The following is a 26217-nucleotide window of genomic DNA, read 5'->3' as shown; positions in this document are numbered from 1 at the left end:
GGAGCCCCCGCATTCCTTCCCGGGAGACGCCAAAGAGTCCTTGGCAGCCAACAGCCAGAAGGGACCATGGCGCGGCCACCAACGCAGCTCCCACTGCCTGGGCCCTGGGGCCCCCCGGCGCCCCAGCTTTTCCAGCCATTCGTGCTCTGCAAAACCTTCTACCCTCGAGGCAGGGACTGACCCCAACCCCTGCAGCCCAGGGACGCTCTTGGGGGGCAAGAGCAGAGGTGACCGCCGGCCATCGCTCCTGTCTCATTCTCTCAGGCTCGGCCAACCTGTGCCGCCTGCTCGCACGGGAGCAGCCCTTCCCTGCAGCCCAGGCCCCCCAGGCACCACCAGCAGGTATGGCACCCCAGTCTGCTCTGGCACCTTCACCATCCCCATCACACCCGTTCCCCCGGCACTTTTCGCATGGGGGTTCAGCAAGCCCCGGTGAGCATCCTTGCCCTCGCCTGGGCAGCGCGTGCCCAGTAAAGCCCATCTGCAGAGAATTCCCCAAATATTTGGGGCCACCTCTCCCCTTTCACCTCCTAGATGTGAGTCTCCTCCCCGATTTGCAACCCCATCTCACCGGCACAGCAGCTCAGCCCGTGGGGATTGCCCCGGCCACAAGCTCCCCACGCCCCTGGCCCAGAGCTGGGGGATGTCGGCCATCGGGGCCGGCTCGGCGGGTGCCCCTGGACAGTCCCCCCAGCCCAGCACGGCTCCCCCTCACCCACACAGGTCTGCAGAGGGCTCCATGTGGCTGCCTCTTCGACCCCCGGGTCTTCCGCATCCAGTGGACAACCACCGACCTGCCTCCACCGGCCACCGCCACGCTTGGCCAAGGCGCCGCTTCTCTGCCGGGTGCTGCCCTGTGGGGTCCCGGGGGCTGCGGGGCCCCCCAGGGCCAACCACGATACCTCACACCCTACAAAAATCAGAGGAGTGGGGTGGCCCCAGACCCTCTGGAGCTGCCAGTGTCCATCCCTGGCTACCAGCACAGCGAGGGGCAGCTGGCACAGATCAACATCCCCAGCACGGCCACCCCTGTGGGGGCACCCCCGGGCGGCGATGTCCACACCAGCCCCTGCGCTGCCACCAACAACCAAGCCCTTGGGGACACTGCAGGCGGCCTTGCAGTGTCCGAGGAGATGCTCCTGGAAGAGGCCCTAAGGCTCTTCGGTTGCTCCCTGGATGGAGTGGGGGTCAGCCAGGATGCTCCCAGCAGGAGCTCCGTGCCCGAGGACGCTGGTGGCACCGGCGCAGACACCCCCGACTGCGACTTCAGCTCGCTCTCGCTGCCTGAGGAGATGCTCACCCCCAACTACTGCATCCCCGAGCTCAGCGACGCCATGCTGAGCCTCAAAATAGTCAACGGCGGCGGGATGGAGCCCCAGGAGCCGTGGCAGGATGCGGGGATGGACCTGCCACCGTCCCCACCTGCCACGGCAGGCAAGCGGAGGAAGAGGCAGGCGCAGAGCTCCTTGCCAATGCCACCCAGCAAGCGCAGGGCTCTGGCAGCCAACGTGAGGGTGTGTGTGTGGGGGGGAGATTAGACAGGGGTGAGAGGGATGGAGATGGGGGGAGTGGGGGGGTGGGAGAGGAGGGGTGGGGTATATGGCAGGGGGGGTGGGCGGGGGGGTCTAGGGAGGGGTTAGACCAGCTTTGATGGGACATTTTCTCTTGTCTTTTCAATTAAAAGCTGTTTCTCCAGAACCGCTCGGTGCCTATGTGGGAGGGGGAGGGAGCACAGGGGGCACCAAGAAACAGCCCCCAAGAGGTGCAAAAGCCCCACTGAGCCCCAAATCCGAGCCAGCAAGCCACGAGGGGAACCCAGCCGCCCCCAGGGCCCAGTCACCACCAGCGGGGCAGGCGATGGTGGGGACGGGACGGGAACGGGAACAACTCCCCTGTCCCCTTCCCCAGGGGAAGCAGCCCTTTGGTGGGGAAGCCAGGACAGACAGGTCCCTGCAGGACTCACGGACACGGCCCCACCCAGAAAGCAGCACAGAGCCCCTGCGACAACGACAGACCTTGGGGGCCGGGGGGGACACGGGCACACACGCCAACAAGGGCTGCAAGGCATTCGTCTTGAACACCACCAGCATCCCCTCCAGCGGGGACAGGGCTCGGTGCACAGCCCTTCAAAGCCTCAAGACCATCACGGCCTTCCTCGGGTCCCACTGACCTCAGCCCCCAAGAGCCCAGCCTTGCCTCACTGACACAGCAAAACAACCCCAAATCACCCTAAGAATGGCGAGGGAGGGAGCTGCAGGCCAGGCAGGGACCCTCCTCCGCTTGTCTGGCTGCACCTTGGGCAGCCGCAAGACCAGGAAGGGAGAAGAAAAAATCAGAAGGAAAAAAAAAAAAAAAAATCACTGCACCGGCCAGAAAGTGCCTGAAAAATTCATCCCTCTTCATTGCCCATTTCCCATGCGAGCTCCATAACCTGGGAGCAACGCAGCCAATAGAACCTTCGAGAAGCAGACTCACAGCCTGCTGCAGCTGGCCCTGCTCGAGCAGCTGAGGTGGGCTGGATGATCTCTAGAGGTCTCTTTCAGCATCCATTCTGTGCTGCTGTGACTCTGTCTCTATCATGGTTTAAGCTATAAAAATGAGAGCTATAAAAATGGAACGCTGTGTTAAGAGCACAAGGCTCTGCTAGCAACGACCTTGCCGTGGCTCCTTGCTGTGCTGAGCCCAACCGAGTTTTTAAGAGTAGATTTTTAGTGTGAGCAAAAGTGTGATTATTTTATTTTGTAATTCATGTAAATAAAGTGAGTTTGGTTTGTGTTTTTTTTCTAAATAAGACTCTTCCAGAGCTCAGGTCAGGCTGAACCTGAGGGAAAGGGGCAGACCCTCGCAGAGGGCAGAGCCACATCATGATAGGGGGGCCAGCAGGATCAGGGGGCCATGCGACACCCCCTGCTCACATCCTGCCGGCTCCAGGAAGATGGTTGCACAAAGGACTCGGGGCGCAGCTCCAGGGACAGGGGTTTGGTGACCTGGCTCCAGCGCCTCTGGGGCCAGGGGCTAGGAGCTGTCGGGGGCTTCAGGGCTGTCAGGGGCTTTGGGACTGGGGGCTGCAGCCCTCCGCTTCAGAGGGACGATGCAGACGCTGTTCTTGGCCTCTTTGACTCTCCACCACCGGCCAGGCCTGCAGATGAGAGAGATGGGGGCTACCCTCCGCCGAGCCCTTGGAGGAGCAGGGGGGGGGGACAGTACCGGTGCTCCTGTCCAAGGCCAGCCACCAGGAAGTCACCGGCTGCAGAGAACTTGAGGCTGTTCACAAAACCCACCTGGAGGGGACAGGGCAGGGTGAGGGGCTCTGGCAGCCTCCTCCTGCCGCCCAGGGAGGGGAGCCCCTGCCCAGAGATGCCCCAAGCCCAGCTCCAATCCCCCACCTCCCCATCCATACCAACGGGATGTCCCAGAGGGGCTCCAGCTTCCGAAATCCCTCACCGCACTTCCAGAGCTTCACGCTGGCGCTGTGGGAGCCTGGGGCAGAGAGAGAAGACTGCCATGCACTCCCACCCAGGTAAGGGAGCAGGACGCCCCCCTCTCCACACCCCCACTCCAAAGCAGCTGCCACACACCTGTAGCCAGGAGGTCCCTGTTGCGCAGGGCGGCCACTGCTGAGATCCAGTATGGCTGCTGCAGGCCCTGGGCATCCTGCATGCCATGTGCCTGCCGGGCCAGTGCCAGCGGCTTCTTTTTCGTTAGCCCCCACAGGGCTAGGGACCTGCCAGGGAGGGAAGGGGCGAGGGGGCCGAGGGGGGCACCGCCTGCGCACCCCAGGCACCACCCCGGCCCTGTGCTCACCCGTCATCGGCGCCTGACACCATGTGCTCCTCACTGATGAGCTGGATACAATCGATGGAGCCCCTGTGAAGAGAAGGGGCAACTGCCATCAGTTATGAGCATGCTTTGGGATCCTATTTAGGAGACAAGGGCTCACCGGGGCATCAGCATCCCCACAGTGCCGGCAGGCTCCTAGTGATGCTTGGCACCTGCACGCCGCTGCCCCAGCCTGACCCCCCTGCCTGCAGCCCCCTCTCCCGCCCCAGACCTACTGGTGCCCGTAAAACACAAGCTGCGACTCCTCCGGGATCTTCCAGAGCCGCACGGTACCGTCCCGGCCCCCTGCCGTCACACAGCACTCCCGGCTCAGGCTGTCCAGCCCCGTGATGACATCCTGGTGCCCGAACCTGGAGAAGGAGATGGCAAAGTGCTGTGGCAAGCAGGGCCCTCTGCTACCACAACTCCCCCGGGCCTGCTGGCTCTTGTGACTTCTGACATCCCCAGGCAGGAGTGGCTGCGCAGCTTGCGGTGCGGGCAGGAGGCAGAGCTGCCCTTCCTGCTGGGGACGTGGAGGGGAGGATGCTGCTGGAGTCAGAGCATTGGTGGCTTTGTAGCTCCCGAGCTCGGCCACGTCAGCCCAAAGCAGCACAGGATCCTTGGACGGTGGGAGGCAGAAAAAGGGATTCGCCCCGGCGTGGCCCCGCAGAGGGGAAGGAAGGCTTCAGTTTCAACTTTGGCTTCAGCTTTGGCGTGGCCTTCTCCTTCCCTCTGTTTCAACAGCCCAGCAGAGCAGCTGGTGCTTTGTGGCAAAGATGAAGCGCGTGGACAGGCGTTGTCCTAGAGCACTGGAAAGAGTGGCTGTCCTGCCACTCTCCGGAGGCTGCCGGGTCCTCCTCCAGCTGAGGTGTCTCCTTTCCTGTTAGACCTCAGGAAGAGGAGATACCCCAGCCTGCAGAGCATCCTAGGGCTGGGGCTCCAGCGTTGTCTCTGCCTGAGCAGAGTCCTCGCTGGGGACTGAGTGTGACCTCATCCGTGCCCTCGTCATCTGTAAACTCGGCCGTGGTAGGTTAAACCTCGACTTCAGCCTTCCTCGTCCCAGGATGAGGAGTGTCTGAGTTGCCAGGGAGGAGACCAAGGGGCTGGTGTCTTTGCTTGGGCCTTGAAGGACTGTGGGGACAAAGCAGCAGAGGTGAGGTGACAGCCCCATATCCCTTCCAGGCAGGGCACATTGCACCTCATGATTCCCAGGGCCAGGAGGGAACCAGGGGGCAGATGGCTCAGCTGGAAGCTGCTGGTTAGGAATACGCCCCTCCCGAAACGCCCCTCTTCCCACAGATGTGCTGGGAGCAGAGCCCCCCTTGCCCAGGCTGGGGGGGGGAGCTCCATGCCAAGGTCCTTCCTCCTCCCCGCTGCCCTCACTCACTCTCTCTGATGTACTTGTGCTCGTTCTCATGCTCATCCACATCCCGTCCAAGGAGTCCTGGGGGGACACAGCATGTCAGGGACCCACTGGCCATCAGGGACCCACCAGCCAGCCTGTCTGGCCACGCAGTTCCCTGGGGAGGGCTGACCCCAGGGTGCAGCATCGGGGAGGGGATGGATGAGCCTCCTGCCAGCCCTACCTGTGCAGGCAGGAGTGGGAGAGAGTGAAGGGGTGCCCCACAGGTCCTGCACTGGGACACAGGGACCCTGGCAGAGAAAGGGACCCTGGGGCTAGGGGCTCACCGATGAACCTGACAGCCTCCAGCCGCAGGGACTCCTGCGGGCTCCGCAGGTAGGTCTGGCTCTTCCACAGGTAGTACGTGGCCCTGCTCCTCTTCCTGGCCAGCTGGAGAGAAGGGTGCAGAGTTGGCACAGAGATGGCCCCCCCGTTGGGCCATCCCTCCACCAAGGACCACCCTTCTTCTCCCCAGCAGGACATTCCCAGCTCTCCGCTCTCCGCATTGGGGTTCGGAGGGAGCAGAGGGCTCCCAGGCAATGCTAGGGTGCCATCCTGGTGGCGGGGTCCCCTTTGGGACCCCGGAGGTGAGGACAGCCTGGAGCAGAGCCTGTTCCAGGAGGGTGCATGCAGCTGTGGGGACACTGCCCTTGGTCCCCTCTGCTGGGCACGGGCAGGGCTTACCCAGGGCAGATCCCAGGGGTGCTCGGGCTATGCTTACCAAGCACTCGCAGATCCTCCATGCCTGCGCCGTCTCGGCCAGTCGCACCAGCTGCCTCCACTTCAGGAACTGGCCAGCGCTGCGGAGGGCTTCCTGGGAGGCCTGGTGAGCAGCACAGATGCTACCACCACCATGGGGGGCACAGGACCCTGTGTCCTCCCTCCTGGTGGGGCTCAGAGCCTGTCCTGGCCCATGCAGGGAAGACGCACCAGCTGGGGACTGATGCTGCCAGCAGGTTCAGCACCCCAGGGGAAGAGGAGGGCAGCCACCCTCTCTGGCTGGAAGCCTGTCGGGGCTTCAGCGTTTCAGCTTTGGTGGCCCCAGGCTGCTGCGGAGCCGTAGTCCAGTCTCTGGGGCTGCAGGGACCCATGCCAGGGGCTGTGTGGAGGGAGCTGGGTGCGAAAGGGACCCACCTCCCCATCCACCAGGCAGCAGGAGGAAAAAGGCAGCAGTGGGCAGGGAGGGGGGCTCTGCCTGTTCCTAGGGACTCAACAAGCTAGACCTCACAGTGCAGTGTCAGCATTGCCCTCCCCAAAGGACCAGTCAGGTTGGGAATCCCACCTTGGCCACACTCTCGTCCTGGTCATGCAGGTGAAAGAGCAGCGGCAGCAGGCTGTCCCACACCACCTTCTTCATCTTCTTCTTTTCAGCACCCACCACGAGCCCCGTTGCAATTTGGAAGAGATGGATGGAGAGCTCCCGCACCGTGTCCAGCTCCTGGGGGAAGAGGGGAGGAGGACCTCAGCCACAAGCCCATGGCAAGCAAGGGGCTGACATGGAGACAGACATCCCCAAAATGGCTGCAGGCAGCCCTGCTGCAAAAGGCAGCGAGCTGCGGCATGCAGATGGTCTGCCCAGGGAGACTGGCGTCTCCGGGGCTGAGGGCCAGAGAGGGAGGCCCTGCAGAAGGCTGGAGGATGCTGCCAGAGCAGGGTGTGCATTGGTGGGGCTCAGCACGCCTGCTGCCATCCTGCCACCACTGTCCCCCGCTGCGGCAGGGAGGCCGAGCCGGAGTGAGTCCTTGGTGGGGGGTTTGTGACACAGCACGGAGCCACCAAGGGCAGCAATGGGGTCTGGGGACTGCAGGGCAAAGCATCCCCCTGCAGAGCACAGGGGCTGCAGTGGGAGGCGTGAATGGAGGTGCCCAGGAAGGGGGACATGGGGCTCTCCCCCAGCCTTACGCTGTTGAAAAGCAGCAGGAGCTTTTCAGCCAGTGCCAGGGCAGTGAGGCTGAGTCTCTTCCCCTCCAGCAGCCAGAGCATGTTGCCAAGCACGGGCAGGGCCGCGGCGCTGGCATCACTGTCATCATCCAGCAGCTGGTCCATAACGTACGGCAGCAGGATAAGGGCTTTCCTTTCCTGTGTGAGACATGCCACCTCCTTTTTGTAAAGGAGCCACCGATCACAGGGGTGAAAACCCTCTCCACGAACACCGGCCTCCCCACTGGGTTCTCTGCAGGCAGTGCAGGTTACGAGGGCAAGGTCCCAGCAGACAGGGCTCACCAGCATGCCCATGGGAAGAGCAGGGCACAGAGGGGGAGGACAGACAGCACTGGCTCCTTGCCAGCCCTTCGGCTGCCCCCTTCTCCACCAGACCCCCCTGGATAGGCTGGTGGGTGACTGGCGCTGCCTGGAAAGCTGCCCAAGCTGCCAGCAGCCCCTGCCATGGCTGCTGTGTTTCACCCTGGGGCTCAACACCTCACGGCCAGGCCCTGCAGACCCCACGCTCAGGCCGGTTGCTCTGCCGCCAGCATCCCTGCTGGGACGTGCTGGCAGTGGGAGCCCGTTCCCGTCAGCACTGCTGCTTCTCTCCTTGGCATGGCACAGCCATGGGGCAGAGGGCCGGGGAGGCAGGAGAGCTGGCAGCAGCCAGCACAGCCCACAATGCCCAGGAAAGCCTGAGCTGCCACGTTACCCACTGTTCCACCCTGGGCTGCTGTCCCGGCTGCCCCCTACTCACTGTGTCAGGCCTCTCGGTGAGCCTGAGGATGGCCCTGAGCACCAGGCTGGGCATCCCCAGGCACTGGCTCTGCAGATAAATGGGGAAGATTTCCAGGGCACGGAACAGCTCTTCACTGATGTTGGTAAAGTCCAGCATCTGAAACACAGGCAGTGGGAGCTGCTGAGGTGTGGTGCTGGCTCCAACCATCAGCTCAGGACAAGGACGCAGGGCAAGACCAAGCCCAGACGGAGAGAGGCAGCAGGGATTGCAGAGAGTCCCCGTGCCCCACACCACAGCACATTGCTTGCTCATCTGCTCCTCCATGGTACCAACCAGAGCCCACCCACTGCCCCAGCTTTCCCCACAGTGGTGGGCATGGGAGAACCGAGCATCGGGGGGAGCTTGGAGTGGTGCCATCAGGCTCACCTCAATGAAGAAGACCATAGCGACCATCTGCCAGGTGGGGTCCTCTGTCCGGAGGAGCTCTACCAGATGGCAGAAGATGGCGGAGCGCAGGCGCCTTGGCATCTTCATCATCTCCCTGACGGGGAAGGAGGCACTGTCAGGCCTGAGCCAGGCAGGCACATCTTTTGGGGGTTTGCACCAGCCTGGACATCGCCAGTCTGTACCACTTTCTCCAAGTAATGGGGACCCCACTGCCATCAGCCCCAAGGGAGGGGGTGGCATGGGGTACCCTGTCCCCAAGGAGCAGGGAGAAGGGGCTCTCACCTGGCGATAATGCGCACTCCCATGAGGTGGGTCTGGGATCTGAGCAGGGTGTCCCAGCCACCCTGCGCCTCGATGGCCAGTACCTGGCTCTCAAAGCCCATGCTGCAGAGCAGCACTTTCAGGGACTGCACCGCAGACCTGCACAAGGAGAAATGCTTAGCTCCCACCCTGGCTTGGCTCCGGGTGGTTGGCAGGGATGAGAGGAAAGGGATGGAGCACCTGATGGGAGTGAGCTGATCCTGTCGGTGCTCCGTCCAGAAGATGTGCACTTCCTGCAGCGTCAGCTCCGTGGTGAATGACGCTTGGAAAAGCAGCGCCAGGAAAAGCTGGGGGAAAATTGCCTCCACCTGCCACAGGCAGACAGGCTGCAGGAGGATCTCGCTTATCGCCCTGGTTGCCTGCAGAAGACACCCGGACGCTGAGATGTCCCCTCACCCCTGGGGAGGTCAAGCCTTGGGGCGGGCAGGGAAGGGGAGCAGGGGCCCCGGACAGCTGAGATCAGCCCCGGAGGTCAGCAAGGCTTCGTCCAGCAACTCACAGCCAGGGAGAGGATGCGCGGGTTGTCCTTGGTGGAGGCGGAGGTCTTGCGCAGTGACTGGTTCACCAGCAAGCTGAGCAGCTCCCTCAGCACCTTGTCCGCAGCCCGGAGGTCAGACATCATCGCCCTCCACATGGCCCTGGCGACACTGCAGGGACACGGGGCTCTGTCAGCAGGGACACCCCAGAGGATGGCCGGGCTGAAATCCCTCGGGAGGGTCTTGGGGCCCCTCTCCTAGTGTGAGAGCAGCCCCCAAAGGCTGGTGGTCCCCTTACCGGGTGCACGTCGGGGAGCACTGCAGCAGGCTGGCCACCAACTCCCTGGGGTGTTTGCGCACAAGCACCACCAGGGCCCTGTCCAGGCTTTTGCGGGCTACCACCGCCCTGACGGAGGGCCGGCTTCTGTAGATGGCCCACACGACGTTCAGCACCTGGAGGGGAGACACGGGTGGGAGTGGGGATGTCAGCATGGTGAGCGCGGCCATTTCCCCAGCTCCTACTGGGAGCTGCTGCCGTTCCTAGTGCGGTATGCCAGCTCGAGACGGCGTCAGTGCTAGCCAGGCACAGAGCCAGGGGAGGAACAGTCCCCCAGTGGGCTGGAGCATCAGCTGTGCCACCCATGGGCTATTCACCTGCCCCGGCTGGAAGGCACGGTCCGCCACAAGGACATCCACCATGTGGGCAGCCAGCCTGATGCTGTAGGCGCTTGGGTGTCTCAAGCTCTTGATAGCCATGAGGATGATGTCTGCCTGGTCGGAGGACTGGAGGTATTTTGTGAACATCTGCAGGATGAAGGAGAGGAGGGGAGATTTGTTGCCTCACCCAGAGCATCACCCAGAGCATCTTGACTGTGCAGTGAGAGCGGGGCACGGAGCCAGGCTGCGCTGGGGAGGAGACTGATGGTGGGCATCAGGGTCCCGCAGGGGACTGAAGCTCCCTGAGGGCCTTTGCCTAGCCCCTGCTCAGGAACAGCGTGAGCCCCTGTCATCCCCACGCATCGGGTGTCCCTTCACTCACACTGAGCCAAAGGCACTTCTTACCGAGAAGATTTTGCGGGTGTGGCTGATTTTCAAAAGCTGCCAGGGCTTCATTGCTTGCCAGTCCTCCTGGAGCTGCAGCTGCTCTGTGCCATGCAGCCAGGGCCACCTGCCTGGGGGGGAGCAAAAACGGGGTGCTTAGAGAGAGGGTGCAGAAGTGGAAGTGCAGTCTGAGAGCATTGGGCAGAAAAGTTGCTGGCAAAGAAAAAGGGCACCAGACAGGTCCAGGGAGCAGATACCCAGGGAGGGTCCAGGGCTATTGTGAGCGGGGGCAAGGCAAAATGACTTTTCAGACTGCAGGCAGGCAGGCAGGTTGGATAAGGCTTTCTCTCGTCAAGGAGAGTGGCCCCTGACTGCCCATGCCTGGGGGATCCAGCCCGACACAGCTTGTCTTACTTCTCTGCTGCAGGACAAACGTGTGCAGGTGATAGAGAGCTTCTGCAGCCTCAGGACGCATCCCCTTGTCCTTGCAGGTGCAACAGAGGGTGAGGTGCCCCACCAGCTTCCCCAGCATTACAAACTGATGTGTCTTGGAGCACTGATGCCTGCGGACCGTGGCTTGGGCAAAGCAGGGGCAGACCTGGGGGAAGAGAGGCAGTGTGAGCACAACGGGAGCCCCAGCTGCTCCCAGAGCAGCTAGGCAGCAGCCAAGAGCAGGGCAGGGCTGCCGGACCCAGGTTCCTGCCTGTGCCCGGGGCAGCCCTGCCCTGCCCTGCCCTGCCCTGCCCTGGGAGAGAGCATCGACAGGACAGGGGCAGGGCAAAGACCCCTGCTCCCGACCTGCTGGCTGGGTGCCCAGCTTCCCTGGGAGGTGCCGGGGCTCAGGGGCACAGGGACAGGGCACTGGGGCTGCCCAGACCAGGAGCTCGGTACCTGCGGCAGGGAGTAGGTGGTGATGAAGTTCACCAGCCTGGCGATCCGTGCCATGGCCCTCTCCTGCACCCCTGCCAGCTGGGAATCGGTGAAGGGCAGCAGCAGCTGGGAGGAGAAAAGCTGCTGGTGTGCCAGGGAGGTGGCATGGCACAGCATGGCACAGCCAGGCTTGCTCTGGGGCAGTGCCTGGGATGGGGCATGTGTCCTTCTTGCCCCTCACAGCAACCTGCTGCGGGCAGGCAGGTCACTGCATCCCGCTTCTGCTGCTGCCTCTGCTGCCTTCCATTCACTCCCCGCCAAAAAACATCCCTCTGCCTCCCACCCAAGGACTCCAAGGCTTTGGGGTGACCACCTCACTGGGGACCTGTGGTGGGGGCTCTGGGATACGGCCCATGGTGAAGCTGGAGGGGGAAAGCCCCAGGGCTGGGCTCCCCTTGCCAGACAGGCAGGTCCATCTGGGCGGCAGTGTTGGGGAGGACGGGCAGCGGGCAAGGCTGCAGAGGTGGCGTGGGCTGGGGCAGGAGAAGGGGCTCTGGCGGGAGCCAGGAGGCAGGGGGGTGGGTGGGGGGCATGGCTGGTAAGGAGAGACATTCCCTGCCCCCCTCCTTGCACCAGGTGCTGGGGGTGGGCACCGCTCAAGCCAGGGGTCACTGCCCATGGGGACCCTGTGCCAAGGTCAGACCTCCAAGATGTTCTGCAGCTCCACGATGCCAAGGGTGCCGGCACTGCGTACCAGCACCTGCAGCATGCTGTCCATCGTGGCCAGGGTCTGTGAGGGGGACAGAGTCTTGGGGGCAGCCCTGGAAGCCTGGCAGGGGACGGCCATGGCCCTGCGGTGCCCAGGAAGGGGCCTCGCAGCCAGGGAACTCCCCATGGTTCACCCCCTGGCACACCTTGGAGTAGAGTGAAGCATCAGGGCCCTGAGTGTCCTCCTGAGGAGGCAGGTGGAAGATGTTGCAGAAGCAGGCATACAGGAGGCTGTTCTTCTCCTGCAGAAGCAGCCCCGCTCTGCTGCGGGGACAGAGGAGGAGGCAGACCCTGGGCTTAGAGACCTGAGCTGAGCCCCATGCCATGGGGGACCCCTCAACCCTCCATCACACTGGCACTTGCCTTTGCAGGGAAAACCCTGTGGCACCCCCTGCCCCGTTCTCTGCCTCCCTCTCAGACCCAGGACTGGGGATGCCCCCCACCTGGGACCGGTGCCATCAGGGCCACCAAGCTGGGGGCTGGGGCAGGTACCTCATGGAGATGATGGCCAGCATGGCTTGCTGCTGCACCATAATGCCCTGGGGGCCAGCGGGCTCCTCTTGCAGCAGCACCTGGGGAGCACAGCAGCGTGGGACAGCTCAGGATGGGGCAGTTTCCTTCGCCCAGCAAGAGCCTGTGGGGCTGGCAGAGCCCAGGTGCCCCCATCCTGGCACCTCCTCCCCACCCAGCACCCAGTGGTCCCAAGCCCCGTGGCTGGAAGGGCTGTGCCCGTCACAGAGCCACAGGCTGGCCAAGGGACCTGCAAACATCCAGCCAGGCCGCCCAGGTGGCTTTGGAGCATCTCCAAGGATGGAGACCTGGAGCAGTGCTCATCCGCAACCCCCCTGCCTGGCCAAGCTCTCATCTGCCCCCGGGGCTGTGTCGCTGCCTGCTGCCCCTGCCCCTGCCCCTGCCTCAGCCTGACTGGCCGTCCCCTCACCTCGATGGTCTCCACCACCTCCGGCTGGCAGAAGTAAAGCATGTCCCACACAGCGGAGTCCACGCTGGTGGTGCTGCAGACGGTGCAGATGGAGGCCAGAAACCTCAGCTTCTGGGCCTCTTGCTGCCAGCCAGGGAGGAGACAGACAGACAGACAGACAGTGTCAGGGGGGAGAGACAGCCAGGTGGGGGGCCCAGCACAGCCCCCAGCACCTTCTGAGCACGGGACAGGGGCCGAAAGACAGGCTGGGAGACACGGGCACAGCCTCATAGAAGTGGCCACGGATACCTTTGGTCTGCTCCTGAGGAAGGCTCGAATGATGTCCAGGGTATTGTCTTCCTCCCTGGGCAAAGCCAAGGCAGAGCAGCACAGATCTGGCCAAGAGAGAGCAGGAAGGGCTGGGGGGCAAGCAGCAGGGAAAACCCGAGCCCTCTGCCCAGCTCCCAGGGATGCCACAAGCCCTTGCTCAAGGCTGGGACACCGGTGTCCCCTGTGTGCCCCAGGAGAGAGGGTGTGATGCTGGAGGGCAGCACAGGGAGGGGGCCCTGCTGTGGTCTGGTAAGGGATGCGCTGGCACCAGGGCACAGGGAGAGTCCCTGTCCCAGGAACGCCAGAACAGAGCTCCCTTCCTGGCCACTGCGCCGTGGGAGCTCTGATGCCAGCCTGGCTGGGGGATGTGAGCCTGGCCCAGGACAAGGCAGGGCAGGCTGGGGAGCCCCCTGCTCCACAGCACCCGCACACTCACCTGCCCGCAGCAGCTGGACCTCGGACATCTCATGGGGCTTTGGCCTGGATCTGGGAGCTGGGGCAGCTCCAGCCTTCTCCACCCAGGCCTGCCTAACGTGGCCAGGGGGTCTCTCCGCCATCCTGCAGGAGGGAGGGAGGAAAGGGGTGAGGAGGACCCCCTGCCACCCCAGGGGTGGTGGGGGCAGAGGTGGCTGTGCTCAGGGGCTCCTCGCTCCCATCCTGTCCCAACACTGTCCTCCCAGACACTGCGGGAGCAGGGCTGGCTGCCACAGGGTGTCGCAAAGTACCCCAATGTCACTCCCCTAAGCCCCCTGATCCCCCCTCCCCAGAAGCCCTCTGGCTGCCCCGGAGCACGTGGACCCCTCCTCGCCCTGGGGGGGACGGGACTGGCTCCCTCTTCCTCCTCCTCCCGCTATGGGGCTGGGGTTTGTCTGTATGGGGGCATCCCCCTTGTCGCAGACACCCCTCTGTCCTCTGTCCCTTCCCTCCCAGGGCCTGGTGCCACCCCCACCTATGGCCAGGCCGAGCCGGGGAGCAGCCCCCAGCCCCTCAGGCACGCCGAGGCTCTTCCCTCGTCCTCAGGAGGCGCAGGACAAGGCCCGCCGGGCTCCCCTCGCTCGAAGGCAGGTGGGCACACCGGGACACCAGAGGCCTTCCTGTGCGCTCAGCCACAGCGATCTGCGACCGTTGGGGTCTGCTGGGTTGCCCTGGTTACGGCTGCCGCGGCAGGCGGCAGGGTTCCATCGGCCGTTCGCTGGCACGAGGGAGGGGGGGAGTCCCCCCTCCCCCCCTCCCCGGGGCCTACGCCCCCGCTGGGCTCAGCCCGGGCCTGCTGGGTCGTCTGAGCGGGCGCGGGGGCCCGGGCCGGGGTGCTGGGGGACGCGCTACGCCCGGGGTGGTGGGGCCGGGAGCGAGGTGGCGTGGGCACAGAGGGGTCGGTGCGTGGGGACGGGCGGGAGGGGAGGCGAGAGGCCGGTGGGCAGCGGGAGGCTGCGGGTCGGGCCGTTGCGGCGAGCTTGGCCCAGCAGCGGGGAGCAAGGCGGACGGCAGCGGCGGCGGGGCCGGCAGGTGGGTACGGGCGGGAAGGGGACGGGAACGGGGGAGCGGGGGAAGAAGGAAGGAAGGAAGGAAGGAAGGAAGGAAGGAAGGGGGAAAGGGGAGGGGAAGAGGGGTCTGGTGATGGGTCAGGGATGGGGTCGATGAGGGGGTCAGGGATGGGCTCAGGGATGGGTCCAGGGATGGGTCCAGGGATGGAGTCAGTGCTGGGGTCAATGATGATGGGCTCAGTGCTGGGGTCAATGATAGGCTCAGGGATGGAGTCAGGGATGGGGTCAATGATGAGTCCAGGGATGGGTCCAGGGCTGGGGTCACTGATGGGCTCAGTGCTGGGGTCAATGATGGGGTCAGTGACGGGTCAGGGATGGTCAGTGAGGGGCTGGGGGCCACTTGTCTGGGAGGTCCAGCCGTGGGGTGGGCGCAGTGATCAGCTGGGTGGTGCCGTTCAGGTTTGTGCACCCTGTGTGGGTGTAGCGTGGTTTGGAGTGATGGGGGGGTGCAGGCAGGGTGGGCTGCGCTGTGCAGGGGTGCAGTCTGTTTTGGGTGCTGGGGGAGGTGCCCTGGACAGACGTGTCATTCGTGCTGGGGAAGCAGAACCAGGCACTGGTGAGCCTGTGCAGCGGTTCCTCCTGCGCAACATTCTTAGGAAAACTCTCCTTTTTCTTTCCTTTTCCTTGCTCCTTCGCTTCCAGATCTCCGTGGTTGCAGTTTGTGCTGCCTCACCTCCAGCACAGCGTGCAGAATGAAACGACGGTCACAGAATTCGTCCTCCTGGGGTTCTGCAGCACCCCAGCCCTGCAGCGCTGCCTCTTTGGCCTTTTCTCTGCCCTCTGCTCTGCCACTCTGATGGGAAACGCGCTTGTCTTTCTGCTTATCTGCCTGGACTACTGCCTCCACAGCCCCATGTACTTCTTCCTCTGCCACCTCTCCATCGCGGACATCTGCTACGCCTCCAGCAATGTCCCCCGTACGCTAAGGAGCCTCCGTGGATAAGGCAGAACCCCCTCCTTTGCTGGGTGTGGGGCACAGTTCCATCTTTATTTAATCTTTGCACTTACAGCGTGCGTGCTGCTGGCCGTCATGTCTCATGTTCGCTACGTGGCAATCTGCCGTCCCCCGCGCTATGCCCTCATCGTGATCTGGAGGCTGCGCCTCACACTTGCCACGGTTTTGTGGGCTTTGGCGTTTGTATTTGGTACACTGCAAGCCTCTCTGGCTTTACGCCTGCCTTCCTGTGGCCCCTGCGAGGTTGTCCACTTCTCCCGTGAAATTCTTGCTGTCTCAAAGCTGGCCTGCCCTGCCGCTCTGCCAATAAAGTCCTGATCTTTGCTGTTTGTGTGTGCTTCTTCCTCTTCCCTTTAGCCCTAATCCCGATTTGCTCCCTGGACAGCCTAGCCACCGATCTGTGCATCCGCTCTGTGCCAGGATGGCACGAAACCACCTCCACCTGTGGCTCCCACCCGACCGTGGTGGGTGTCTTTTATGGAAACGCCATCTTCGTGTACGCGGGGCCCGGGAGCGGTAACTCCTCTGGGAGGGAGAAAGTTCTTTCCCTTTTCTACAGTCTCGTCAGCCCCAGTTTGAACGCCGTCATTGACAGTCGGAGGAACAAGCACGTGAAGGAAGCCTTGCTGAAGCTTCAGAGAAGGAAGAGGGTCTTTCATTCCATCTAGCTGGCGCTCTAGGCTTTCACCTGTCTCCTGTCTTTCTGCTCTTTCTTCTTGAGCTATTGCAGTATTTCTCACGGGATGTTAAGTGGTTAAAAGTGTCCTCGTTTCAGCTTGGATAGAGTTAACTGTCTTCCTAGTAGCTGGTACAGTGCTATGTTTTGAGTTCAGTATGCAAAGAACCTTGATAACACTGATGTTTGCAGTTGTTGCCGAGGAGTGTTTAGACTGAAGTCAAGGATTTTTCAGCTTCTCATGCCCAGCCAGCGAGAAAGCTGGAGGGGCACAAGAAGTTGGCACAGGACACAGCCAGGGCACCTGACCCAAACTGGCCAACAGGGTATTCCATACCATGCGACATCCCATCTAGTATAGGAATTGGGGAGTGTGTGGGGGGGGAATCGCTGCTCGGGGACTAGCTGGGTGTGAATGGTGGGTGGTGAGCGATTGCACTGCGCATCATTTGTACATTCCGATCCTTTTATTATTGCTGTTGTCATTTTATTAGTATTATCATTATTAGTTTCTTCCTTTCTGTTGTATTAAACCGTGCTTATCTCAACCCACGAGTTTTACTTCTTTTTCCGGATTTTCTCCCCCATCCCACTGGGTGGGGGGGGAGTGAGTGAGCGGCTGGGTGGTGCTTAGTTGCTGGCTGGGGTTAAACCACGACAGAGACAGAGTCACAGCAGCACAGAATGGATGCTGAAAGAGACCTCTAGAGATCATCCAGCCCACCTCGGCTGCTCGATTAGGGCCAGCTGCAGCAGGCTGTGATTCTGCTTCTCGAAGGTTCTATTGGCTGCGTTGCTCCCAGGTTGTGGAGCTCGCATGGGAAATGGGCAATGAAGAGGGATGAAGTTTCCTGGCACTTTCTGGCCAGTGCAGTGATTTTTATTTTTATTTTCCTTCTGATTTTTTCTCCCCCCTTGCTGGTCTTGCAGCTGCCCAAGGTGCAGCCAGAGAAGGGGAGGAGGGCCCCTGCCTGGCCTGCAGCTCCCTCCCTCGCCATTATTAGGGTGATTGGGGGTTATTTTGCTGTGTCAGTGAGGCAAAGCTGGGCTCTCGGGGGCTGAGGTCAGTGGGACCCGAGGAAGGCCGTGATGGTCTTGAGGCTTTGAAGGGCTGTGCACCAAGCCCTGTCCCCGCTGGAGGGGGCGCTGGTGGTGTTCAAGACGAAGGCCTTGCAGGCCTTGCTGTCGTGTGTGCCCGTGTCCCCCCTGGCCCCCAAGGTCTGTCGTTGTCGCAGGGGCTCTGTGCTGCTTTCTGCGTGGGGCTCTGTGCTGCTTTCTGCATGGGGCTGTGTCCGTGAGTCCTGCAGGGACCTGTCTGTCCTGGCTTCCCCACCAAAGGGCTGCTCCCCCTGGGGAAGGGGAGAGGGGAGTCGTCCGCATCCCGCCCCACCGTTGCCTGCCCCGCTGGTGGTGACTGGGCCATGGGGGTGGCTCGGTTCCCCTCGGGGCTTGCCCCGGCTCGGATTTGGGGCTCAGTGGGGCTTTTGCACCTCTTAGGGGCTGTTTCTTGTTGCCCCCTGCTCTCCCTCCCCGTCCCACACAGGCACCGAGCAGTTCTGGAGAAGGAGCTTTTAATTGAAAAGACAAGAGAAAAGGTCCCATCAAAGCTGGTCTAACACCTCCCTAGCCCCCCCGCTCACCCCCCCTGCCATATACCCCACCCCTCCTCTCCCACCCCCCCCACTCCCCCCATCTCCATCCCTCTCACCCCTGTCTAATCCCCCCCCCCCACACACACCCTCACATTGGCTGCCAGAGCCCTGCGCTTGCTGGGTGCCATTGGCAAGGAGCTCTGCGCCTGCCTCTTCCTCAGCTTGCCTGCCGTGGCAGGTGGGGATGGTGGCAGGTCCATCCCCGCATCCTGCCACGGCTCCTGGGGTTCCATCCCGCCACCGTTGACTATTTTGAGGCTCAGCATGGCGTCGCTGAGCTCTGGGATGCAGTAGTCGGGGGTGAGCATCTCCTCAGGCAGCGAGAGCGAGCTGAAGTCGCGGTCGGGGGTGTCTGTGCTGGTGCCACCAGCGTCCTCGGGCACGGAGGCTCTGCTGGGAGCATCCTGGCTGACCCCCACTCCATCCAGGGAGCAACCGAAGAGCCTTAGGGCCTCTTCCAGGAGCATCTCCTCGGACACTGCAAGGTCGCCTGCAGTGTCCCCAAGGGCTTGGTTGTTGGTGGCAGCGCAGGGGCTGGTGTGGACATCGCCGCCTGGGGGTGCCCCCACAGGGGTGGCCGTGCTGGGGATGTTGATCTGTGCCAGCTGCCCCTCGCTGTGCTGGTAGCCAGGGATGGACACTGGCAGCTCCAGAGGGTCTGGGGCCACCCCACTCCTCTGATTTTTGTAGGGTGCGAGGTATCGTGGTTGGCCCTGGGGGGTCCCTGGGGCTGCCCAGGCCAGGGGGGCCCCGCAGCCCCTGGGACCCCACAGGGCAGCACCCGGCAGAGAAGCGGCGCCTTGGCCAAGCGTGGCGGTGGCCAGTGGAGGCAGGTCGGTGGTTGTCCACTGGATGCGGAAGACCCGGGGATCGAAGAGGCAGCCACATGGAGCCCTCTGCAGACCTGTGTGGGTGAGGGGGAGCCGTGCTGGGCCGGGGGGACTGTCCAGGGGCACCCGCTGAGCCGGCCCCGATGGCCGACATCCCCCAGCTCTGGGCCAGGGGTGTGGGGAGCTTGTGGCCGGGGTGATCCCCACGGGGTGAGCCGCTGTGCCGGTGGGACAGGGTTGCAAATCGGGGAGGAGACTCACATCTAGGAGGTGAAAGGGGAGAGGTGGCCCCAAATATTTGGGGAATTCTGTGCGGATGGGCTTTACTGGGCACGCGCCGCCGGGCGAGGGCAAGGATGCTCACCGGGGCTTGCTGAACCCCCATGCGAAAAGTGCCGGGGGAACGGGTGTGATGGGGATGGCAAAGGTGCCAGAGCAGACTGGGGTGCCATACCTGCTGGTGGTGCCTGGGGGGCCTGGGCTGCAGGGAAGGGCTGCTCCCGTGCGAGCAGGCGGCACGGGTTGGCCGAGCCGGAGAGAATGAGACAGGAGCGATGGCCAGCGGTCACCTCTGCTCTTGCCCCCCAAGAGCATCCCTGGGCTGCAGGGGTTGGGGTCAGTCCCTGCCTCGAGGGTAGAAGGTTTTGGGGAGCACGAATGGCTGGAAAAGCTGGGGCGCCGGGGGGCCCCAGGGCCCAGGCAGTGGGAGCTGCGTTGGTGGCCGCGCCATGGTCCCTTCTGGCTGTTGGCTGCCAAGGACTCTTTGGCGTCTCCCCGGAAGGAATGCGGGGGCTCCCTGTGTTCCGCCCCACCCCCAAGAGCCTCCCCAGCTCCTCCTGGGGAGGGAAAGGGTTAAGGGAGGCTGGGGTGCCCCCGGGGCCTACAGGCGGCTCTCGGGGTCTGCGGGTGCAAATGCTCTTGGCTTTCAACAGTATTTTTCCGGTGGGGGAAGAAGAACAAGTTGATTCAGCCGAGCCAAGCGGGGACCAAGCTGCAGCCGCAGCCTCCTTGCGCCAGATGGCAAGTGCGTTTGTGACCGTTACCCGCGCTTCTGTTCGCTGCGTTGACCGGAGCGAGGCAGAAATAGGAAAAAGGACGTCGAGGGCGCGAAGGAAGGTCACGCAGTGTTGCTCGGTGGCACGCTTTCCCCCAGCCCTCGCTCCAGTAGTGCTGTCAGGTCTTTCAGTCTCCTGCTGGGAAAAGCAGCAGCTCTGGATCCCCCTGGGAGGGGGCGGCCCTTTCCCTGGGTGCGTGACACACCGGAGGAGACGGTACCTGCCGCCGCGTGCTCCCAGAAAAGGACTGGATTCTGCCCAACGTCCGGTGTCGGGGCGCTGGGGCTGTTTGCGCTCTACGGGATCCCAGGGATGGGGTTAGTACATCCCCTCCTCGTGCTTGGAGGATTCGGCGCTAGCAAGGACACCCCAAGGGTACCAAGGACACAGGCCTCTCGCTCCCGCTGTGTGAACAGTGTGTGGCCTGGGGGAGTCGGGACAACTGCCGTGAACCGGAGGCCAAAGATCTCTCCTGGCCTGTATCCTGGTAATCAAAGAGATTGCGCTCTGTTCGTGAGGCACCTCTGGCTGCAAGATTGTGCAAGGCCATCTGCCGCGTAACTTGTGGCAGGGACCGATGCTGGGGGCGTGAAGGCAAGCGCGCTTCTAAAAGCATAAAACTCCGTTTCATTTCAGAGCGCAGCTGAGCCACCCCGCTCCTCAAGACTCTGCCATCTGCACCGACCGCTGTGGCTGGGACCGGGCAGTGCTGCACATCCCAAAGGCCACCAAGTCACACCCGTGTCCCTGCTGCTTTGCCGGGAGCTTCTGCGATGCGAGCTATGTTCTGGGGGCTGATCTCTTGGACTGCAGCTACTCCGTCCCTGACCGGCAGCTGGCCAGGAGGGTTGTGTCCCAGGTGGAATTCCACCTCTCTGACGAGAACCTGGCCAAGGATGCTTTCGTCCTGAAACATGTCCAGAAGAACAAGATGGGCTTCGTCAGCATCAAACTGCTGCCGTCCTTGAAGAAGGTAGGCAGCGCGTTGCGTTGGCCAGCCGAGGTGGGAAGTGGCCTCCACGTGGAAGATGCCTGGGTGTCTGGGTGTGCTCTGGCTGTCTGCGGTGAGGTGTACGGGGAGGTCCAGGCTCTGCTCAGGCCGCCTGTGTCCCAGCAAAGCGCTGGTGGTGCAGAGCTGGGTCCTGCTCTCTGCCTTCAACGTGCTGCAGCAGTTCTCCACCCAGGGAGGGTGGCTGGGGAAGCGGTGAGCAGTCCTCAAACCCCAAGCCCAGGGCTGGGTTCGCCTCTTCTGCCCGTGGTTCCCCTAGGCTGCTCTGGGAGAGATCGTGCCTTAACTAAAAAACTGCAGGGAAGCACTGGTGGTGTGATGTCCAGGGAAGCTGTGTCTTCTTGCCATGGTCCGGGAGCACAGGTGACCTTCTCCCACAAATCCTGAATGGGGGATATTGCCTTGCCATGACCTCAGGTTGATGGGGTTGCAGCCTGCCTGGATGATGGGTTTAGGGTGGCCCCTGCCTGGGGAGACTCACAGTGACGCAGTGGCCCCCTCTGTCCCTCAGGTGAAATACCTGACGCATGACTGGTGGCTGACGCTTTACACCCTGCAGTTCTCGGAGCTGCTGGAGGTGAATGAGGAGGGCACCAAAGTGAGGCGGTGGGTGATAGCATATGTCCATACAGAATGTATGGTATGTCTAAATATTTGTTGGTTTTAATATTTTGTACCAGCTGTGGAAACTGGTTTGCTGCTAGGTGACTGTAAAACGGAGATTTGGTAAATAATTATTAGAAATCTTATACTAACACTATGATTGAAAAAATAGACAGAAGTGTAGCCAAGTAATTAACTAGTAGAGTTAGTAACCCACTCCTAAGTTTTACAGTTCTTTGCTCTTATGACTGGATGTTCCTGTACATTAGCTAAGATTAATATTGAAACTGACCATATATGACTGAAACCATGTTAATCTCCAAGATCAAAGAACAAGGATGACGAACAAGACTTGAAGGTCAGCCAACAGAATTTGAAATGGATCGGTGGGCGCAAAAGCAGCCCTTCGACTCAAATGAAGAACCGTTGCGTGCGATCAGATGTAGGCAGTCCTATGATACTCAGTTACAGTAATTTTTATGTCTATGTATACTAATCTGATTAATATGTAATTAGTTACGCCATAGAACCTGTTTGTGCTGAAGCTGTGGCACGCATGCTAGGTGGAACTATCCCCCGTGCATCCAGCGCTGCAATAAAGAATGTCTACTTTCTAAAACTCCAAAATGAGTCTTCGAGAGTTTCTTCGACCGGCTTTTCGGTATCATGGGTCCCCATCCCCGAGTCCCTGCTGAGCGTCCCCCCCAGCAGACTGCTGCTGGCCTGAGAGCTGCTGCCCCTGGAGCAGGACGTGCTGCACAAGGACCCCTCGGCCCCCTCCTGGCCCGGCAGCAACTTCAAGCCCAGCAATTTCAGCAATGCCTTCACTGGATTGCTCCTCGCCAGCAAAGTCTTCCCTCCGCTCGGGACAGGCTTGGGCACAGGCAGCTGCTACGGCCTCTGCCCCAGCACTGAGAGCACTCGTGGCTGCGGCTGGGGGAGTGGGGTGGGTGCCTGGGCACCCTGGCCCAGCAGCCCCTCGCCAGATGCCAAACCTCTTGCCGGCAGTCCTCCGGCAGCGGCGTGGGTGCCTGAGCCCCTCGGCCTGCGGGATGCGGTGCTTTGTCCCAAAAGTGGGGTCGTTTACCCAGGGTGCAAAATGCCAATATAAACACAGCAGAGCAGAGGTATTTTATTCCAGTTCATGTTTACGAAAAGATGGGGGCGAGGTGGTAATCCGCAACGCTAGCACCCCTCATGCCTAAACGGGCAAGCAATTTATACAGTTCAGTTATACATATTCAATTTCCAAAGTTCTTCCCAAAACTAGTGCTGGGAGTCGCTTATCTCGCACAGTTTCTATCAGGTTGAAGTTCCCCTGCTTGGAATTAAAGGTCCAGTGTTCTTTTCTTCTACAGCGCATGCTCAAGGAGAGTGGGGGGTAAGCCTTTTTGGTGTGGAATTGAGTTGGTGGTCATGATCTCCCCCTGCCACCTTTCTTTACTTTTCCTCCAGTTTTCGAAGATGTTTCTGACTTCATGCCTATTAGCAATTATTCAACTTTTTGGCGCCTCCTGGGGTAGGATGTTCCCTTCTTCTCAGTCTTTTAGTTCTTCTTCAGGGGCACAGTTGTTAGCAAGGCATGCGTTGATCATACAAAGGGGATCTTGTTTCACAAGAGCTTTGTGGCCTTTTTCGTGTGGCTTAAGTACATAATTTCTTAAGTACATCATTTCCCCCTGTGGTGGGTTGACCCTGGCTGGATGCCAGGTGCCCACCAAAGCCGTTCTATCACTCCCCCTCCTCAGCTGGACAGGGGAGAGAAAATATAACAAAGAGCTTGTGGGTCGAGATAAGGACAGGAGAGATCACTCACCAATTACCGTCACAGGCAAAAGAGACTCCGCTTGGGGAAAATTAACTCAATTTATTACAAATCAACCAGAGCAGGGTAATGAGAAATACAACCAAATCTCAGAGCACCTTCCCTCCACCCCTCCCTTCTTCCTGGGCACAAATTCACTCCTGGATTCCCTACCACCCCCCAGTGGCACAGGGGGACGGGGAATGGGGTTTACGGTCAGTTCATCACACGTTATTGTGATACTTGCCAAACCAACCAAGAAAGGTACAACTGGAGCGCAGGGAGCAAATGCTTTTCTTTCACCTTAGGCCAACGGCTCGGACGCTCTCTATGCTGCCCTGCCACAGAGGGCATCCCTCTTGTATCAGTAAGAGACGTAGGAGCGAATTAAAGCCAGGACCCCAAACCAGACCAAAAACCCGGTCGTGATCAAGAAGAAAGTGGAGAATGCATCAACTATAACAGAAAATTATTTTGGACATTCCCAGTTTACATTTGAAAAAAAGAGAAAAAAAAAAGAGGAGGAATTAGGTATTAAAAGAAGAGCACTGAATGATAAAGCAGTAGCAGTCCCTCTACCACTACAAACCCACACCCCCCCACGCACGTACGCACACAGACTGAACACCACCAAACTCCCCTTGACTGTGACGTTCCCCTCAGCTTGCTGGTCTAGAGATACTGAATGCCTGAAGCACACCAAGGATAACTGAAAACATCTGCATGGCTTTAATGGGAATCCTCCAACTGAAACAAAGCGCTTTCTCCCTCTATCTGCGTTGGCACATCCCCGAGTCACGCTCTCACTCCTCTCCTTCAAAGTCAAGATTCCTAAACGTGAAAAGCGGGAGTGGAGAAAGGCGAAGGGAAGAGAAAAAGAGGGAGAGCATCATCAGTGGAAGACCTGCCAGCTGCTGCTGATGTTGCCCTGTTTGGGGGACCACCCCAGCAGAGAGGAGCTGGTTTGCATGCCACGGTCCTCCCTGCCTGTTCCCAGGGACAGGCCGTTTGCTCAGCTTTGCCGGCCAAAGCGTGGGAAATGCGTAGGCGTGCGCCGTCGCTTGCAGAGGAGCACGGTCACGATCACGTGCAATCCTTTACCTTTTTCCTCCCTGGATTCAAAGGGTTTCTGTCTTCAAAGTGAGAGCCTTCCATACGGTCGTTTGTGACATTTCATCCAGGATAATAATCTCAGAAGGATCAGTCCTGCAATAAATATTTTACATAGCAATCCGTGATTATGGGAACTGATGCCACCAAGGGCATTAGCATCAGCAAGAGGAACAGCGGAGCCCCGAGAATCAAAGCTCCGCATAAGTGTGGGAGGTTTTGCTGGATGAGGAGTTTTGGGAGGCAAGCCGGGGAGCTGCAGAGCAACAGCTCTGTGCAAAGGCTCTTGCTGGGGCTTAGCCCCGATCCGGGTTCCTAAGCCACTGCTGGTACAGATCACGCCTGCAACTCCTCATGTGTAAGTATGAGGATCTCCAGCTACCGTAAAGGCACTGATGAGGCAAGGTTTGGGGGTCAAACGCGAGTGCTGCAGCCACTCTGCTTGCGGTCAGAGCCCTGCAATCACTTCCTGCAGCCCTGCCCCCAAATTTGATTTTCCCACCAAGCTGCCTGCTGGTTTCTGTGGGATGCCCCACAAAGAGGCAAGTGGAGAAAACTCTGCCAAACACCTTCAAGCTAATCTTGCCGGGGGTCCTGGTGCTTGGTGGGGCTTTACCTGTCACTGCTTTGCTTTGGGATATCCACGTCACTGGTCTTCCCCACGTTCAGCTGAACTGAACTTGCAGCAGCAGCAGCAGCTTCCATCACCCTCCTGGACTCCTATATGTAAAAAAGGGACAAATCACGTTCTCTGTCTTTGATCCAAGTGGAGATAAGCTGAATGCCCAGCACAAACAGCAGTCTGTCCTCCGCTTCTGCCCCTTGGCAGCTATAGGTATTAGTGCAGCAGGGGAGAAACCGTTCACTCCAAAGATTTCGGGGCAGGGGGATTGTGTGTTCAAAACACGATTATGAGCAAGTCTTGCCAGCAGCAGCAGCAGCAGCATCTAATAATAATCATCATAATGATAATGACCTTTGTGAAAAATGACTCATTTTAAAAATTACACCTGTATTCAAGCGTTCAGCTCACTGCTACTTGAGGAAACAAAGGTTACAAAAGTTACAGGCTATTGGGATCTATTTCGATTGAGTGCTGATCTTCCCCCAACGTTTCCAGACAAGCTGTAAGAGAAACAGGCAATCTCACAGCCACACGGAGATGTCCAGCCCCGAGGACACAGCAAGCCTTACCTCTTCTTCTTCTCCGGCTTCATTTCTGGCATCGTCCAACTTCTTCTTCCTTTCTGGCATAAGGTCATCCAGAAAGCTGAGCTCTCGCTTTGAGAAGCAGAAATCCATTGCTTTCCGGACAAAGACGAGAGCCAAAACCTTCACGAACAAGAGGGAAGATGTGGTGAGCTCAGAGACGATGCCACCTCTCACTCCAACGCTGCAAAGACCCCGCTGCCGAGCGGTGGCAGCTCTTACCATCATGGGAAAGATGATGGCGGCACGGGACACCTTGATGGTCCAGAGCAGGACGAGGCAGGTCAGCTGGATCGCCGTGAAGAAATGCACCTTTCGCAAGGGCACGTGCCGCAGGTAGATGAAATCCGGCTGGTGTTTCGCCGGCATCCAAAACAGCTTCAAGCGATCAAAGAACTGCAAAATAAAAGGGAAAGGTTTCCACCTTGGGGCTGCGGCAAGTTTCTGGCCCTCTCGAGACGTGGAGGCACTTTGCAGCAGCTCGCTTGCCGTCAGAAATCCTGGATCCCACCGCATTCCTCCTGGGAGCAGCACCCATTTTCCCTTCGCTCCATCTAGAAACCGGCATGCCCCTGAGAGCTGCCCACCAAATGGCAGCTATTCCATGCCATTCCATTATTAGCATTTCTCGGCCCACTGAATCCCCCCAGCGAGGATTTCCACCAGTGGTAGAAACTGCCTTCCCTTTGCACTGAATTCCCCCGCTTTCACGTAA

General features: G+C 60.5%; 2 protein-coding genes across 2 annotated transcripts in view; one reads left to right on the top strand and one right to left on the bottom strand.

Annotated features, from left to right (window-relative positions):
• Positions 1–26217, top strand: part of LOC126037290 (uncharacterized) — a 262258-nt gene that overhangs the window by 148614 nt on the left and 87427 nt on the right. The gene's annotated exons all lie outside the window — the stretch shown is intronic.
• The window catches only part of LOC126037291 (electroneutral sodium bicarbonate exchanger 1-like), a 301597-nt gene that overhangs the window by 257571 nt on the left and 17809 nt on the right, over positions 1–26217 (bottom strand). Inside the window, exons 22-23 of the mRNA XM_049797604.1 lie at positions 25725–25898; positions 25488–25625 (exon numbers count right to left, since the gene is read on the bottom strand). Of these exons, the coding sequence (XP_049653561.1) occupies positions 25488–25625; positions 25725–25898 (312 nt within the window). The remainder of the gene's footprint in view (positions 1–25487; positions 25626–25724; positions 25899–26217) is intronic.

Source organism: Accipiter gentilis, unplaced genomic scaffold, assembly GCF_929443795.1.
Source record: "Accipiter gentilis unplaced genomic scaffold, bAccGen1.1, whole genome shotgun sequence".
Classification (NCBI taxonomy): domain Eukaryota; kingdom Metazoa; phylum Chordata; class Aves; order Accipitriformes; family Accipitridae; genus Astur; species Astur gentilis.
Note: the sequence above shows the minus strand (reverse complement) of the source record. Positions and strands in the feature narration are given on the sequence as shown.